The sequence below is a fragment of the Sorex fumeus genome, unplaced genomic scaffold, assembly GCF_029834395.1.
Source record: "Sorex fumeus unplaced genomic scaffold, SorFum_2.1 ptg000061l, whole genome shotgun sequence".
Lineage (NCBI taxonomy): Eukaryota > Metazoa > Chordata > Mammalia > Eulipotyphla > Soricidae > Sorex > Sorex fumeus.
This window is the reverse complement of record NW_026606118.1, coordinates 57,742,741-57,761,103: the sequence shown is the minus strand read 5'-3', so window position 1 is coordinate 57,761,103 and position 18,363 is coordinate 57,742,741. Positions and strand designations below refer to the sequence as shown.

At 48.9% G+C, this 18,363-nt stretch overlaps 2 protein-coding genes and 2 pseudogenes across 2 annotated transcripts in view; 1 reads left to right on the top strand and 3 right to left on the bottom strand.

Annotated features, from left to right (window-relative positions):
* Positions 1-8,463, bottom strand: part of ZNF318 (zinc finger protein 318) — a 40,674-nt gene extending 32,211 nt beyond the window's left edge. Inside the window, exons 1-2 of the mRNA XM_056126330.1 lie at positions 8,035-8,463; positions 4,048-4,199 (exon numbers count right to left, since the gene is read on the bottom strand). Coding sequence (XP_055982305.1) covers positions 4,048-4,199; positions 8,035-8,463 — 581 coding nt within the window. The remainder of the gene's footprint in view (positions 1-4,047; positions 4,200-8,034) is intronic.
* The window catches only part of DLK2 (delta like non-canonical Notch ligand 2), a 442,344-nt gene that overhangs the window by 283,994 nt on the left and 139,987 nt on the right, over positions 1-18,363 (bottom strand). The window lies entirely within an intron of this gene.
* On the bottom strand, positions 13,961-14,058 carry LOC130034835 (uncharacterized; annotated as a pseudogene).
* LOC130034719 (PRELI domain containing protein 3B-like) lies at positions 15,412-15,954 on the top strand (annotated as a pseudogene).

The window sequence follows — 18,363 nt, the reverse complement described above, 5'->3', positions numbered from 1 at the left end:
GATTGGATAGAATAGGACACTTACTATGCACCTGAATCTGACCTGTGCTCGCTTTCCAGCACCCACATATGGTGCCCTGAGCACTACCAGAATTCACTCCTGGGGCCAGAGCCAGGACTAACTCCTGAGCAGCACTGGCCCCGCTCTCAAAAAATACTTAAGAACACTGGGGGCAGAGAGATAACACTAAAGTACTAAAGTATTGGCCCTGCATGCCTGGAGCACCAGGTTCATTCCTGACACACATGGTCCTCCAAGTACCATCAAGAGTGACCCCTGGAGGGAAGCCGGCCCTTGTCCTCTCCCCCACCCTGATGGGACTCTTAAATGACGCCCACAAATGGCGACCGGCTACTTAAGCTCCTATACGGTCATGATCCAGAGGCACACACACTAATCTTGGAACCAAGCAGCTCCCTGTTGAGATCTCTTCAGACCCTAATTACTAAAATTTTAGACTTCCGTGTGACATTGTATTTTATCCATAACAAGCAATACAAAATAAATTGTCCGGCAGTGCCTTTTCAGCAGGTTAGAGTGGTGGTGGGACTGGTGCCAAAATACCGAATATAACCAAAGTAGAGAGAGAATATTGTGCAAATTGTCTGCCACACAGGCACGGGAAGGTGTGGAATGGGGTGGGGGGGGGGCGCCAATACTGGGGATTTTGGTGGTGGAAAATGTGCGCCAGTGAACGGATGGGTGTTTGATGATTCTATGATCGAAGCTCAAACATGAAAGCTTTGTAACTGTATCTCACGGTGAATCAATAAAAACGGGGTAAAAAAAAAAGAGTGACCCCTGAAGGGCTGGAGAGATGGTACAGAGGGTAGGGCGTCTGTCTTGCAGGGGCTGACCTGCATTTGATCTCCAGCATCCCACATGGTCCCCTGAGCACCACCAGGAGTAATTTGAGAGTGCAGAGTCCAGAGTCACCCTGGAGCATCGCCAGGTGTATTCCCCAGTCATTGCCAGAAAAGTGACCCCTGAGTACCAAACCAGTCAATAGTAGCCCCTAGGCGTCACAAGTATGGTCCAAAAATTAAAATAAAGACATTGAGTCGGAGTCGGCCACCATGTCAACTTACTGGCTCTGCTCCGCCAAATCCCCGCAGAATCACAACAAGCACCTGAACTTTATGGAAACGCAGGCATCCTCTTCTGCAAACCCCGGAGCACCCACAGGCAGGCTAAGACCCACCAAATCAAAGCCCAGCAGCAGCACTCACGCCTCCCACTGCAACTTCATCAAGGGCTCAACTCCACTGCCTCACAAATATTCTCTGCAGAGACACCAATCTCCAAATACTTTCAGGTCCTGGCGCCCAGGTAGAGAACTCGGGGTTTTATTTCAGAGTCGGGATGGGTAGCCTCACCCCCAAGCCCTCATACTTCCGGAAGCCCCAGTAGTCCCCACTATCCACGCCTGCTACCTTGCCAACTCTTTGGCCCCAATCTGGAAATGTCTGGAAATGCCCAGACGGCGTACATGAATGCATGACAACTCCTGAACCAACAAAAAGCTTAATAAATTCTTAAACAAGGACTTACCAACCTTGCAATCTGATACAACATTCACATAAATTTATTTTCTAGTCTATTGGTATCAATATTGAAACTTATTTATCTCATTAATTTTAATCCTAGAACTTTATCAACATGCCAGTTGATGTTTTTTTCCACATTAAATTGGGAAAAAAAAAAACATTGAGGCCATGGAGATAGCTAGAGCCCTCAAAGGGCGAGAGCAAATGCTTGATATGAGGGAACCCTGGGTTGTATCACAGGTACCACCACGTGTCACCTACACATTCAAATGCTTGATATGAGGGAACCCTGGGATGAATCCTGTGTACCACTGGTATGGTCACACAAAAATATCAAAGGGAAGCTAGGTGATTAGAGGTCCAGGGAGATAGCTCAACAGAAGTTAAGCTTCAGGATGCAGGTTTGAACCTTGGAACCACATGCCCACCTCCTACCACTCCCTTACCACCAGGTGTATCCCTAGAGACCCTTGAGCATCATTCAGGTAACCCTGGTGGTCCCCTGCACTCCAGGTCTGAAATGTCAACATGCTTGGGCCCTAAGACTCAGTCCTACTGGACAAGTATCACCCGGAATAGTTCCTGAGCCTCAAGAGTACTGCTTGGGAGGCTTCCACAAAATTAAGATAAAATTGTTTTGGTTTTGTTTTGGGGCCACACCCAGCTGTGCTCAGGATTTACTCCTGGCTCTGTGCTCAAAGGTACTCCTGGTGGGGCTCAGGGGACCACGGGGTGCTGGGATCGAATCTGGGTTGGCTGTGTACAAGGCAAACATTCTACAGTTATACTATCTCTCTGGCCCAAACTCAAATGAAATTTTTTAAACAGTAGGTAACTGCATTTCCAGTAACGTGGCTCAGTAGCAGAGTGCTTGCCTTGCATGTGTGAGCTCTGCATTTGATCTCTAACACCTCAAAAAAATAAGAAAAGATAACTGGCTATTAGAAGCACTCATTCAATGGCCAGAGATAGCTCACAGGCTGGATGGAGTGTAGGCTTTGCATGCAGGAGGCCAGCACGTAACGGTTCCCTGAACACCACTAGGAATAACCCCCAAACCACCAATTGGGAGTAGGCCCTGAGCACCATTAGGTGTGATTTTTAAAAAGTTAATAAAAACACACATTCAAAACAGATCATGTCTATAAAATACATTCTAGAGTAACGGTCTAGACTTCCCAAGAGGAAACGCTGTACTGACCTCAAAAGCCGAGGAAGAAGACACCATGCATGGCCTACTCAATCATCTCCCAAAATAGAGGTAGCCAGAAGGGCAAGAGCTATTGCCTCATTAAATAATACAGCCACATACCATGAAGCCTTATTTTAAGAGGCTTCAGTATCCGCCTTGCTTCCCAGAAACACTCACTGGAGCTCTGGGCAAATACGACCAAACTGCAGCACCACCCTCAGACTAATTCCTACCCAGCTCTCCCCACCTGCCTCTCTGCTCTAGGCACTGCTGCACAGCCTCTGAACGGCACTATACTGACTTGCTGCCACAAAACTCCCAAAGTACTGGTCAGAGATGACACAGTCTCAGCTCTCAGAAAGTGCTTTCCGGGGGCCAGAGTGATAGCACAGCAGGTAGGGTGTTTGCCTTGCATGAGGCCAACCCAGGTTCAATCCCCGGCATCCTATATGGTCCCCCGAGCACCACCAGGAGTAATTCCTGAGTGCATTAGCCAGGAGTAACCCCTGGGCATTGCTGGGTGTGATCCAAAAAGCAAAAAAATTAAAAAAGAATATATATATGTAACATAGACACATGAATAAGATACAAATTTACCTAAACCCATTCTCAATCTGTGTTTCAGATTAGATAAAATGAAAAATTATGAAATTTTCAAATTATGAATTGATATTAATGACACCAATTTCTATTTTGTCCAGAATTTCCACTTGAAGGAAGGTGCTCTTAGTTCCAGTTGTTTTATTTTTGCCATGCTGGAGGATCAAACCCAGGATCCCATAGATGCCCGCCAAATGCTTGATAGTGAGCTCAACCTCGGTTCAAGAGTTTTGAAATTAGAGAATTGCTTTTGTCCACTTAGTTTTCTCCTTTCCAGCTGGACCCGGATAACCTCTCAATTTTTTTCTCTTTTCCTCGACATAACTCTTTCAGCAATAAACTATAGATCAAGGTGCCAGAGAGACAAAACAGAAGGCACTTTCCCTGCACTCAGCCAAGACAGGTTCAATCCCCATAACATATATGTTTCCCTGAGCATCTCTAGGAGTGATCCCTGAGCACAGAGCCAGGAGTAAAACCTGAGCATAGCACAGGATGTGGCCCAAAGACCAAACCAAAAACAGATACAAAGAAACACCAAAGTCTGTATCAATCAACTGCCCAATCAGAGAACCTTTTCCAATACTGTCTACCAGACATGTGGCCTAACTTCAGTGCAGGCACCACCAGTTCAAAGATACCAATCAGAAAACAGTATTTCTGCCCTCCAATACAATACCAGTGCGACGTGCCTCGGATAAAGCCTACCTGTGTGCATCCTCCAGATTATCCACGGGTGACCCCAGTCGGTCACTAAGTCGCCGCTGTCTTTCTGGTATGCCAACACAGAAGTGGTCATTGCCAACAGTGATTCTTAAACTCTGTTCCAAAGAATCAGAACGCAGACCAGGAGATCTTCTCTAAAAAAATGTAAGATAACAGAAGATAGGATCAAGACATTCCTATTTGCAAACACATTCTTTTCCCTAGTCACAAAACAGTGGTGTCCAAGAAGCCACCAGGATTTTCAATTTTTCCAATCATGTGGTATCACACAGATCAAAGCTAAGTTTTCATGCATGTAAGGCATGTGCTCTGTTGCTGAATTAGGTTTTAGGCCATTAAGAAAGCATTTCTCTGTGGCTTTTGTTATTATTGGTTTTTTGGTTTTGCTTGTTTTGGGGACACACCCAATGATTGCTCAAGGTTACTTCTTGTGGTTCAGAGGACCATATGGGATGCCAGAGATCAAACCCAAGTCAGCTGCATGCAAATGCCATACCAGTTGTACAACTGCTCTGGCCCTAAGAAAGTATTTCTTTTTTTTTCCCCCTTGGGGGGCGTGGAGTTGGGTTTGGACACACCCAATGATGCTCGGGGCTCTGCACTCAGAAATTGCTCCTGGTCACGCTCATGGGTTCAGTGATGCTGGATCAACCACGTGCAAGGCAAATGCCCTACCCACTGTACTATGGCTCCGGCCCCAAGAAAGTATTTATTAATGACTGTGGGCTAAGAGAGAAGTACCCCCTGGAACTGTGTATACCAGATATCCACTTTTCCTATTTGGGAGACCAGAAATGAAGTTATATCTGCTCTCGCAAGTAACTGGAGGGAAAAATGGTTAATGAAAGTTTGATATAATCTGCTTCCTTGGGGCTTTCTTGCTATTTGTCATCTGTTAGATATTTAAAACTTGAAACCATTGGCAATAAAATTTCAGAAAGGGAAAGGGAAAGGAAGGGAAGGGAAGGAAAAGGAAGGAAAGGGAGGGAGGGAGGGACACTTCAAGGGGCCAGAAAGACAGCTTAATGGATTGGAATGCAGGTTTGATCCCTGAGTTCAGCCAGGAGAGCTGGAGCACTAAGCTGGGAGCAGCCTCTGCGCACCACTAGGTCTGATCAAAGAAACAAAAACTAAATGAACAAAGATAGTGTATATTCTGGTTGCAATATAGCACAATAACATGAAAAGACTAGGGAGGATACATTTCAGGAGGGACAGTTAGAGAAGTCTTTTTGGAGGTGGTATCACTTAACTTCACCTCAATGATGCAGTATTAGTCCTGAAAGAGCAGACGGAACAGTATTTCAGATAAAAACAGGTTCTGTAAAAATTCTGTCTGTGGTAGGTACCAAAAATAAAGCCAGTGTGACTACAGGGAAATATAGAAGAAAAATGAAAATGTAGTAAGAGATCGAAGTTTTATACAGGGGAGTGGCACGGTCATATTATTGCCCCAGGGGCTCATACAGCTTATGATATCTAAAGTCTTCTGATATCTAAAAGTCACTTTCGGTGCAGGAGAGATAGTACATCTAGGATTTTACCACACACTTTGGCCAACCGATTTGGTCCCTGGCACCACATATAGTTCCCTGAGCACTGCTAAATGATCCCTGAGGAACAACTAGTGTGGCCCCCAAAAGAAACCAACCAATCACCTGTCCAGGAGACTTTTCACAGCTAGCCTAAAAAAATTTATACCTCCCAGGCTAGAAAGATAATACAAGAGTTAAAGCAGGGGCTGGAGCAATAGCACAGCGGGTAGGGCGTTTGCCTTGCACGCGGCCGACCTGAGTTCGATTCCTAGCATCTCATATGGTCCCCTGAGCACCACAAGGAGTAATTCCTGAGTGCAGAGCCAGGAATAACCCCTGTGCATTGCCGGGTGTGACCCAAAAAGCAAAAAAGAAAAAAAACCCCAAGAGTTAAAGCACTTGCTTTATATCTAGCTGACCCTTGAGTTAACAAATCCCTGGCACGACGTGGCCCCTGAGCACTGACAGGAGTTTCCCCTGAACACAGACTGGTGGTTCAAACCACTTCCCCTGAAAACACACAAAAACAACTCCCTCTATATTTTGTTAACTCTTAATCATATCTAACATGCATGAACATCTTACTCTTCTACCTTATTTATCATTTGACTTGCCAGCTAGAACATAAATTCCATGAGGACAGCAATCGTCTGTTTCATTCACTTGTTATGACCCGAGTCCAGCACAGCACTCAATTCACAGCAATATCAATAAATAACTCAAATATAATTAAGACTTAGAAAAATCATTTTGACTGTTGGGTACACTATAAACTGGTGTGGAACAAGGGAGGCATGTAGTGAGTCTAATGCAATAAATCAGATGAAAAGTAATAGCCTAGGGGGCTGGAGCGATAGCACAGCGGGTAGGGCGTTTGCCTTGCACGCGCTGACCTGGGTTCAATTCCCAGCATCCCATATGGTCCCCTGAGCACTGCCAGGAGTAACTCCGGAGTGCAGAGCCAGGAGTAACCCCTATGCATCGCCAGGTGTGACCCAAAAAGGAAGAAAAAAAAAGGGAGTCGGGCTGGAGCTGGAGCACAGCAGGTAGGGCGTTTGCCTTGCACGCGGCAAAACTGGGGTTCAGTCCCCACCCAGCATCCCATATGGTCCCCTGAGAACCGCCAGGAGTAACTCCTGAGTGCAGAGCCAGGAGTAACCCCTGTGCATCGCTGGGTGTGACCCAAAAAAGCAAAAAAAAAAAAAAAAAAAAAAAGCCTAGTGACAGTAGAGGGAGAGTAGGGAGGATGTACTTTGGAGGTAGAACTGACAAGTCAGATCAGAAAGGCAAAGTTAATCAGACACATTAGATAAGGGAAATAAAGACAGATAATCAATGTTTCTAAGTGATAAAAAAAAAAAGGCTGATGTTGCATGCCCAAGTTCTGATTCTGGGGATAGCTCACATCACAACCTGAGACGTTTACGACCTTTTTTTACTTTATGGTCTTGAACACATGTCTCTTTTGCTCTCTCCTCATACTCCCCTATATAAAACGATTTTATTTCGCTAGAAAAAAAGGGGGAGGGGGCAACTGCAGCCGATAAAGCTGTGTTTCAGAAGAGTTAATGGAAACAAGTATTCCGCTCTCCTTGCTTCCCCCTAATGACTAATACACAGAATTCCTGCTCAGCGAAAAAAATTCTTAAAAGTGACAAGTCAACAATTCACTTCGGAACCGAGTACCCCGCAAGCAAAAGTTCGTTGAGGCGTTTAAAAAGAAAGAAACACCGGTGAACCGAAAGTAAAAAAAAAAAAAAAAAAAAGAATCAGCAGACCCACCCCAGGTAGGACACCACAGGCTCAACATTCTAGAGAAATCGTCCATAGAGGGACGGGATAATGCCCCCGGTGGTGCTGCGGGGAGGAAGGGGGTCCAGCGCGGGTGCTGGGGATCGAACCCGAGACCACGCGTGGAAGGCAGACGCTCCTCGGCCCCCTAAATGAAACTTCTCCTTTCGCTGTCCCTCTGCCACCGAAACAGAGAGGACTCCTGGGGGGCTGGAAACTAAGAAGACCCCAACTGCCTCGCCGCGGCGCTCAGGCCCGTCCAGGGCGCAGGCGGGGGGCTGCAGAGCCCCGCGCCACGCCTCGCCCCGCGGGGACCCCGGGCCGCCCTGCCCGGGTCCGGGGCCCCGCGGACAGCCGTGTGCGGGGCCGCCCCCGCTCCGGCCTCCGGGGATGCGGCGCCGCGGGGTCTGCGAGCCGCTCCCGCGCCCCCCGGAGCCCGTCCCGGGCGCGCACGGCGGCCCCCGGCCCCGCGCCCGGCGCCTCCGCCGAGTCCGTTAGGTGCAGCCGCGGCTCGGGGTGCGCGAGGCTCCGGCACGTCGCCGCGGGGGACCCCGCCGGGAGGCCCGGGCGTGGGGGGAAGGGATGCCCGAGCGGCGCTGGGGTCGGCGGGACCCGCGACGGGGGTCCGGGTCGGGAGGATTACCCGGCTGCCGCTGTCGCCTGGATGGTCGCGGCTGTCGCGGGCGAAGTCGGCGCGGGACTCCCCGCGACCGCTGCCCCGGAGAGCGGCCGGGCCGGGCGCGAAGGGTCGGCGGCCCCGCGGCTGCGGCGAGGGGGAGCCGCGACGGCCCCGCGGCGGGGACGGGGAGCCGCCGCGGCGGCCGCGGGGCGGGGACGGGGAGCCGCGGCGACCCCGCGGCGGAGACGGCGAGGCCCGGCGGCCGCGGTGGCCCGAGGGCGAGCGGGCCCGGCGAGCCGGCGGCCGCGACGAGGAGGAGCCCGAGGGCGGCGGCGGCGGCGAGGGGCGGCGCGGGGGGCCCGAAGACGCGCCGCGGCCGGGGCGCGGGCCGCCCCCGCCGCTCTCCTTGGGCCGGTGCGAGGCGAGCGCGGCGCGGGAGCCGCTGCGGTACATGGCGCCGGGGGCGTCCGGGACGCGGCCCGCAGCGCGCCGCGGCAGCTGCAGCGCCAGCCCCGGCCCCGGCCGCGGCGCTCCGTCCCCGCCGCCGGAGCCGCCCCCTCCCCGCCGGCCCGCGCCGCCCCCGGGGCCCGGCCGAGCGCGCCCCCGCGGCCGCCCCTGGCGGTTGGAGGGCGCGAGCGCGCGCCCGCCACACCCCCCCCTCGCCGGCCCCGCCCTCCGGGGCTCCGGCTCCTCCGCTGGGGGAGCGGCCGCGGGGGCCCGAGCGGGGCGGGAGCGCGCGGCCGGCCCCGCCCGCGCCGCCTCCACGCCGGCAAGATGGCGCCCGCGGGAACGCCCCCGCCCCGCCCCCGGGAGCACGTGACCGCCGAGCCCCGCGAGGGGCGCGGGGGCCGGAGCCGGCGCCCGGCCCTCCCTTCCGGCGGGGGGTGGCCCGCGCGGACCCCGGGGCGGCCCGAGCGTCTGCGGCCCCGCGCCCGGCGCCGGCTCCGCGCGCTGACGTCGCCGCGGCCCACGGATCGAAGCGCGCTTTCCAGGACCGTTACATGCGCCTCGAAAAGCGCGACCACTGAGCGAGAGCCTGGCCCCTCCGAGGCCCACGGCCACCGGCACGCTTTCCGCTCTTTTCCAAGGGCATGAGCAATCGTCCCAGAATCGGGGGGCTGAAAAATCAAACACCCAAACGACAGTCCTTTTTTTTTTTTTTTTTGCTTTTTTTGGGTCACACCCGGTGATGCACAGGGGTTGCTCCTGGCTCTGCACTCAGGAATGACCCTGGCGGTGCTCAGGGAACCCTATGAGATGCTGCTGCGAATGGAACCCGGGTCGGCCGCATGCAAGGCAAACGCCCTACCCGCTGTGCTATTGCTCAATAGCTCCACCCCGACAGTCTTTTTTTTTTTTTTTTGCTTTTTGGGTCACACCTGGCAATGCGCAGGGGTTACCCCTGGTTCTGCACTCAGGAATCACCCCTGGCGGTGCTCAGGGATGCTGCGAATCGAACCCGAGTCGGCCGCGTGCAAAGCAAACGCCCCTACCCGCTGTGCTCCAGCCCGACAGTCCATCTCTTAAGGGTCTTTTACTCTCGCAACTAAAAGGTGTGATTTTGGAGGTCACTGAGCACAGGAAGGGTTCCATATCTTAAGATGGGAGAGCCGGAGAGCTTTTTATGACCCATTCAGAACTTCCCATCTAGAACCAGGATTTTCCTGGATTCTTTCTGGCTATTTCCTAGCCACAGGTCCGGCATGCTAAGCAGGAAAGTCAAGAAACAAAAAAATGGTGGGCAAACATAAAAAGTGCTGGTCACAGACATTCAGACTATTGGAAATAAAACAAGGGTTTAACATTTTCTCATCTAGATAAGGGAGATGAAGAGGGTTCCAAAGATGGGCTGTCAGTGCCTCGATAAGCAGCAACTACATTTTTCTATTTTGTTTAGGGGCCACTCTCGGTATGAGGAGGACTTACTCCTGGCTCCGCACTCAGGGATCACTCCTGGCAGGGCACTGGGGATCATATGCGGAGTGGAACCCACGCAGACCAGGTCCAAGGCAAGAGCCCTACTTGTACTATCTCGCCCGCTTCATTTATGTTTTTGCACTGTCTTGTCACAAAAAGAAATTTTGTAGTGAATGAAGATTCCTCTGCATTTTAGCATCACCATTTTTTCTACTGTAGGAGGTTTTTGAACGGAAGATAATGGAAGAGACAAAAATTTAAGTTAAGATTGAAAAGACAAAAAAAAAAAGATCGAAAAGACAATACTATGGGTAGGGTGCTTTCCTTGCACACTGATTTCCTTTTTTTTCCTTTTTTTTGATTTCCTGAGCACAGCTAGGTGCGGTCCACCTCCGCATAAGAAAAGAAGCTCATCCCACTCCCGTGGAAGCATGTTATCTGTGTTTAATGAGCTACAATGCTGTCCGTAGCTCATTAAAACTGATAAAATCCGTGACTCGACCAAATCATTGTGAAAATTTTGGAGGAAAAAATGTGAAGCTAATTTCACAGAATTCCTCCCAAACGCAGCAGCTGATTATGTAGAACAGCCTATGAGTGAACAGAGCCAGAATTCAAGGACCTACACAAAAAGCTAGTGGAGGCCCTTAGAATGGGGAGAAGGCTTAAGGGAGTTTCAACCCCTCCCTAATCCACACCGCCAAACACATGCAGAGAGAGGGAGCGGCCCCTTAACACCACCAGGTGTGGTCCTAAATAAATGCTGTGAGATCTCAAACTTGTATATTTTAAAATATAATTTAAAATATAATTCCCAGTGGCAGCAATTAAACTGCCTTATCTGTAATTTTCAGGTTTAATGTATAAATTATCAAGCCTTCCTGAAGTGATCTAATCCAGGAAATTGATGCGATAATTATCATACCATTTTTTTCTCTTTCCATTTTTTTTTGTTTGTTTTTATGTCACACAGCTGATTTTGCTTAGGGCTTACTCCTGGCTCTGTGCTCAGGGATCACTCCTGGTGGGCTCAGGGCACCAGAGTGCTGGAGATCAAATCTGGGGCAGCCCCCATGCAGGCAAATAGGGCCCCCTGAGCACTGCCAGGAATAAACCCTGAGTAAGGCTTACTACTTACCCAGGGCTTATGCCTCACCATACTATCTTGCTGGCCCCATATCTTTCTCAACTATAGCTTAAATCATAACCTCACTGAAGATCCTGCAAGGGTTTTGCTCTTATCCTCTGACGAGCGATAAGCCAGGGGCGAAGAACAAGCTCAACCAGCTGAAGCACATGGTCCATGTCAGGAGCCTCAGTCTGATCTGCAGCACCCCTGAACACAGTCCAGCAAGTAGCCCCAGAGAGCCAGGAGTAGCCCCTGAGCGCTGCAGGGTAAAGCCCCCAAACAAACAAAACCAAAAAACGGGAGGGACTGTAAATATTGGTGTTTTCAACATTTTGGGGGGGGAGGGGGTTATAGTTTTGGGCACAAAACACAGGCAGTGCTCAGGGATCATGTCGGGGATCAAAACTGGGCTGACACACAGAAGGAAAGGGCTTTTTACCCCCTTACTATCTCTGCTCAATTTTGATGTATATTGCTTGAGAGCAATATACTATGAAATAATGCACTTAAAACTGTATTTGGGGTCTGGAACGATAGTATGGCGGGTAGGGCACTTGCTTGCCGGGGACCAGCCCTGGGTAAACAGGCGTGAAGCAGGGCGCCTGGGAGGATTAAGAAGAGAGAGAAACAAGAGAAAAAGCATGGGATCGGGGCAACAGCCACGTGAACTGACTGAGCCCTGACTGTCCTCAGCTTCCAGTATTTATTGTTTAGAATCAGTAAGCATCAGGAGAACATTCTTTAGTTGGGTTAGACTTCTACATATCTGAGAGTGTTGTTAAACATAAGTAAAGGGTTTCCTTAAGGGGAAATTCTTCTAGGAGCACTTCAGGGCAGCATTCTGGATTCTGGTTCCCAACATCTGCCTTGGATGCAGCTAACCTGGTTTAGAAACCCAGCACCCCATATGGTCCCCAAACCCGGTCAGGAATAATTCCTGAGTGCAGAACAAAGAGTAACCTTACAGAGCATCACCGGGTGTGGCTCAAAAACAAAAAAGAAATTGTGGGAGTCAGGGAGATAATACAGGCGTTAGAATCCGCAGCCTATGTTTGCACTCCTAGGACTGAGGGGTGTGGTCCTGGTGGTCTCCACCACCAAAGGGCCCTGAGCAGCTCATCTTTGGGCCCGAGCAATCATGCCCAAGTTGACTGAGAATCACACTGAGGTCTTCTCCAGAAATATTTTAAAAATAAAACTATAGCAAATATTCAATAGTTTATATTAAAAAAATATTGGGGGAGCTGGAGCGATGGCACAGTGGGTACAGCGTTTGCCTTGCAAGCGGCCAACATGGGTTCGATTCCCAGCATCCCAGATGGCTACCCCGAGCACTGCCAGGAGTAATTCCTGAGTGCAGAGGCAGGAATAACCCCTGTACATTATCAGGTGTGACCCAAAAATCAAAAACAAACAAATAAATAACTTAAAAGATTAAAAAAAATTTTTTTAATCAAGTAGAAATACAAAACCTGAAGTTGATCTGAAAATCATGTTTCTATTATTCTTTTGAGGTAGTGTTCAAGGGTTGCTCCTTGCTCTGAGCTCAGACATTCCTGGGGAAGCATGTAAGTCTGCGATGGAACCTGAGTGTCCCTGATGCAAAGCCTGCACTTACCCTGTGTTTTCTCTCTTGGTCCTGAAAATCATCTTTTTCTTTGTTTCTATTTTGGGGCTATACCTGGAGACACTCAGGTGTTACTCCTACTTCTGTACCCGGGGACTGCTACTGGCAGTGCTCTGGAGACCAGACAGGATGCCAGGAGCTGAGCTCGGCTCCACTGTGTGCAATTCTCCCCACTATACTATTTCTCCAGCCCCTAATAATTATCTTTTTAAAAGTTCAAGGCTGGAGCGGTAGTAGAGCAGGTCGGACATTTGTCTTACGTGCGGCAGATGTGGGTTTGATCCCTGGCAACCCATATGGTCTCCTTGAGCCCCACCAAAGAGTGATCCCTTAGCACAGAACCAGTCGTAAGATCAAAGCACAGCCTGGTATGGCCCAAAAAACGAAAACAAAAAAATTCTAATGGCAACAGTGCTATTGTGTCTTAGAGATTTGCTTGCATCTCGAACTGAGATATGTACCTTTCTCTTTCTGTCTCTCTCCCTCCCCCCTTCGCCCCTCCTACCCCATCCTCTCTCTTTCCTCGTATTTCTTTAAATAAAGTAATTTTACTTCACTAGCACTGTAGCACTGTCGTCCCGTTGATCATCGATTTGCTCGAGCGGGCCCAGTAACGTCTCCATTGGAGACTTTGTTGTTACTGTGTCTGGCATATCGAATACTCTCGGTAGCTTGCCGGGCTCTCCGAGAGGGGCGGAGGAATCGAACTCTGGTCGGCGGCTATGTTGGCCACTTGTAAGGCGAACGCCCTACCCGCTGTGCTATCGCTCCAGCCCAAGGTAAAGGCCCTCCCGTTGATCGTCGATTTGCTCGAGCGGGCCCAGTAACGTCTCCATTGGAGACTTTGTTGTTACTGTGTCTGGCATATCGAATACGTCACGGGGAGATTGCCAGGCTTTGCCATGCGGGTGAGATATTCTCAGTAGCTTGCTGGGCTCTCCGAGAGGGGCAAAAGAATCGAATCTAAGCCGACCGGGTCGGCCGCATGCAAGGCAAACGCCCGACCCGCTATGCTATTGATCCAGCCCGTATTTTACAAGAATAAGTTTAAGAGAAAGAAGATTAAACTGGCTGTCCTGAAATTTTACTTCACTAAAAAACAAAAAAAAAATACCAAAGGTCAGAGTGATAGCCACTTGCAAAGCAAGCACCATGCAGAGTATTTCCAGGACCCTAGTTTTTTCTTATCTGCAGCTTACTCTGCCTTTTAAAAAAAAAGTAAACAAAAATAAATAAAAAATAATAAATATAAACAACTTTAGTTTATTGAAGATTTAAAACATACGGAATGTTTCACAAATTTGTGTCATTCTTGCCCAAGAATCATGCTAATCTTCTGTTATAATTTTACAGTACATGCTGCAAAGGTGAGCACTTGTTTTGCTTCTTATTTGCCTGGTCCCAGTCACTTGAATCTCGTATTCCAATCTTTAGGATTTGGGGTATATGGTGTTCCTTGGGCCAGAGATATACCTCAGTGGTAGAACACAGAACTTGGATATGTGAGTCTCCAGTTTGATCGCCAGCACTGCCCAAAAAAGGCCATCATATCAACTATTAGCATATTTCTTTTTTTTAACTGTTGGTATCATGAGTGACCTACAACTGATCCTTACATGCAAATCATAGGCTCTACCACTGAGCTACATCTCTGGCCCAAACATGTTCATACACACACACACACACACACACTGTACCATCACTCTGGCCCCAACTCTTTCACATTCTTTATTTTGGGTCACACCTGGCAATGCACAGGGGTTACTCCTGGCTCTGCACTCAGGAATTACCCCTGGCGGTGCTCAGGGGACCATATGGGATGCTGGGAATCAAACCCGGGTCGGCCACGTGCAAAGCAAACGCCCTACCCGCTGTGCTATTGCTCCAGCCCCTCTTTCACATCCTTTAAACTAGAAATTTTTCGTTTTAAGAATCCTACCTACTTAGACCTAATCTACCTATATTAGATTAGTAAATAAAATTAGGGCTGGTGATAGAGTTCAAAGGACTAGTGTAAATGTTCCGTACAGGAGGCCTGGGATTGATCACCAGCATGACAATTTCCAAGGCACCTCTGAGAGAGATCCCCAACCAACAGTCTGGGAATAGCTCCTGTTCGTCTACCCCCCACCAAAAAATATTTTAATTGAAAAACAGTAATGTGACTCTTTCCAGCCACTATGAAAGTCCCATCTGTGCCTGTTAAAAAGTTATTTCAGGGCCAGAGCGATAGCACAGTGGGTAGGGCATTTGCCTTGCATGTGGTCAACCCAAGTTCAATGCCCGGCATGCCATATGGTCCCCCAAGCACCACCAGGAGTAATTCCTGAGTGCACAGCCAGGAGTAACCCCTGAGCATCGCTGGGTGTGACCCCCCCAAAAAAGCAAAAATAAATAAAAGTTGGTAAGAACCTTGTGGTGCTTAAAATCTCCCCCCCCCAAAAAAAAAGTTATTTTAATGAAAAAGTAATTTACAGGGGCTGGAACAATGCACAGCAGGTAGGGTGTTTGCCTTGCACGCGGCTGACCCTGGCTCGATTCCTAGCATCCCAGATGGTTACCGAGCACCAATAGAAGCAATTCCTGAGTGCAAAGCCAGGAGTAACCCCTGTGCATTGCCAGGTGTGATCCAAAAAGTCCAAAAAAAAAAAAGTAATTTACAACCTGTTAGTTGTTGGGCCTCAGTATCCCCAGGGCACTGCCCAGGGATGGCACAGCCGCTGGCACCATGAAGACCTGGACCTCGGAGCACGTCTTTGACCACCTGTCGGAGATCATCTTGACAGCGGCCATGCAGAAGTACCCCAACCCGGTGAACCCCAGCATGATGGTCATGGACGTGCTGTGCAGACATGTGGACCCCTTGGGGAAGCTGCTCAGCATTGAGTGGGACTGTATTGGTGTGGGAAGAACCAAATCGTATGAGCATGAGCCATTGATCCCAGTGAGAAAACAATGAAGCTGAAATCCACTAATGTTTTATTTACAAATATGGTGTCAGCAGATGAAAGACTGAGCTACAAACTGTATCCTCCAGACCCAGAAAAAAACCATTCTCATGCAAGAAGCCATCATCGCTGTGAAGTGTGTCAGTCTCTGCAGCTACCTTGAAGGTTTGATGGCCAACTCCATCTCCTCGAATGCCAGTAAAGGCCGAGAAGCAGTGGAATGGGTAATTCATAAATTAAATACTGAGACTGAAGAACTGGCGGCCTCAGCAAGAGGAAGCATTAGGACCCCAAAGGTTGCTGCAGTGTTTGTGAAGAAATAAGAAGCGGCCACAGCAGCCTGTCCCTGGGGTTCCAGCAAGCTGGCAATGTATTCATTCGCTATTTTTAAAAGACAACTGTATTCTAATCTTTAAAAAGAGGCTTGTAACAATCTGAATAAGATCTTCATGACTTTTGATCAATACAAAGAGGTGTGAGGCTTCTAAATAAAAAGGGATTGTCCAAAACTAGTGTTACTGAAATTACTACTTGATTTTGAGGATTCCAAGTATTTATGTGAAAATGCAAGTTTCTCCCGGGAACTCTCCCTAGCTGGGGATTACCCTAAAATAAAGACAGTCATCCCTACACACTTGAAATGGAGAAAATATATAGATTTCAAAATTTGTGTAAGATTTTCCCTTCCATCAATCACTACTGAGAGGCTTGTTTTGATTTGGTGCTTAAATGACATTGATGGAGTGAAAATTATCACTGTGGTAATATATGATCCAAACAAAAAGACTGTTTTTTTCCTTTTTGCTTTTTGGGTTGTACCCAGAAATTCTCAGGGATTACAAATCGAACCCGGGTCAGATGCATGCAAGGCAAACTCCCTATCCATTGTACTATTGCTCCGGCAACCTCCCCCCGAAATTTATTGTATTAAAGAGTACTGTAATGATTTGCCAAAGTTTCTGTAACTTAGTAAAGGTATTGCCTTCCTTGGATTTGTACTTTATAATTTAGAATGTTGTACTGTGTTTCGGTTATGTGACCTTAAAAAACAAATTAATTACCGAAATTTTGCAGCAAAATAAAATCAAATCTGCCAGCAGCTTATATCCTCTCTATGGAGTTCAGCTGCCAGGCTTTTAGTGGGACTTAAGTGTGAAGAAAATGAATCAGTATTTATACACACACGAAGCCAGTACTTTTGATGAGGGCATCCCAAGTCATGATCAGGTCTGGGGGCCTTTTCCAGTAATACACGTCCCAGAGGAGAGCATTTCAGCCTTTTGAACTATCTCCCCAGTGCCCTTACATTTTAAATCATGATTAGCTTCTGTTTGGGGGGGGGCACACCAGCAGTGCTCAGGGCTCAGAGATGCATGAAATCTCTGGCAGATCTCTTCGCTTTGCAGGTACTCTTCAGTCACGTAGGTCACCTTGTTGCAGTCGTGGAATTACCTTGTCCAGGAAAACAGTTATCAATTCTAAACACTACTCACTGCAGGTTCTTCCTGCGCAGAGGGAAAGGGTTCAGGGCAGCAAATCATGCTCCTCCCTCCTGCAGGAGCCCAGGCTCCGTCCCCTGCACTGCATGGTCCCACTGCACACCCATGGTCATGGGAGCCCTCGAGCATCACCAGGGACAGATGAAACACAAAAAGCATTTTTCAGTTAAGGTTCTCCCATGTCCTAGTTCTTGCCTGCTTCAGATAATCTTGCCCCAATAAAAAGAGAAAATGCCCAAATCACTCCACATCCTTGCCTCTGTTCCTCGGTTCGCTTCTCCTTTCCTCCTGGCAAGTTATTTCTGACTCCCCAGGATTTGATGAACAGGAACAAGAGAATTGAGGGATTAGGTAATAAAGGTCTTGGCCAAAGTCCTCCCTGAGTGGTGCAGAATGCTATTACCTTCAAAGTCGAACATGAAGGACTTACAAATGATCGCTCTCTATTATTCTGTGGTTGCTTCTGTTTCCTCAGTTTTGCACCATACTCAAAGGTGCTCAGAGCTTACTCCTGGTTCTACGCTCAGGACTCACTCCTGTCGGTGCTCAGGAGACCTCAGATGGTGCCTGGGATTCGAAACCAGGTCCTGGCTGCCATAGTCGTATATAAGGTCGTGCCTTGACTGTACTCTCTCCAGCCTCTGTGGACTTTAGGACTCTTGCTGGGCAGGAAAAGGAATTGCTCTCCTCTGGTTGACAAACTTCCCTCCTCTGCCAGTCCTTGGCTCTAAACCTCTAACGTTTATTCCATGTAATATGCTCCCGGGGTCCCTGTCCTCTTAGGACACCCCTTATGGGTAATGTCCTTTTTAAATGCCTCCTGGCAAGTCTCCTGCTGGGTATCCTTAGACCACAGGATAACTCATACATCTCTGCCCCAGTGGCTAGGGTGCCAGCTCCCTCCTGGTTGTGCATCTGAATTCCTCAGCTGGGAGTGAGGACATCAGGCCCATTATACCTCCAAGCCCCAGGAGAGACAGGCCAAACATTGTCCAATTGTCTAGGGGAGATTTCCATCGCATTTGGCTTTGGGCAAACGGAAAGGAGAGGAAATATAGCAGCCCCAGGCAAATAGCCTATTATGTAGTTTATACATGAGTCTTCTACAGACTCAGTGTGGGTGATGGGTAATGCTGGCGGACTGGCTCAGACTCTTGACTGTTCATAATCTCGACCCATTTCCCTTTGGGCAGATGGGAAAGGAGTCATCTACTGGACTAGCACCTACTGTGT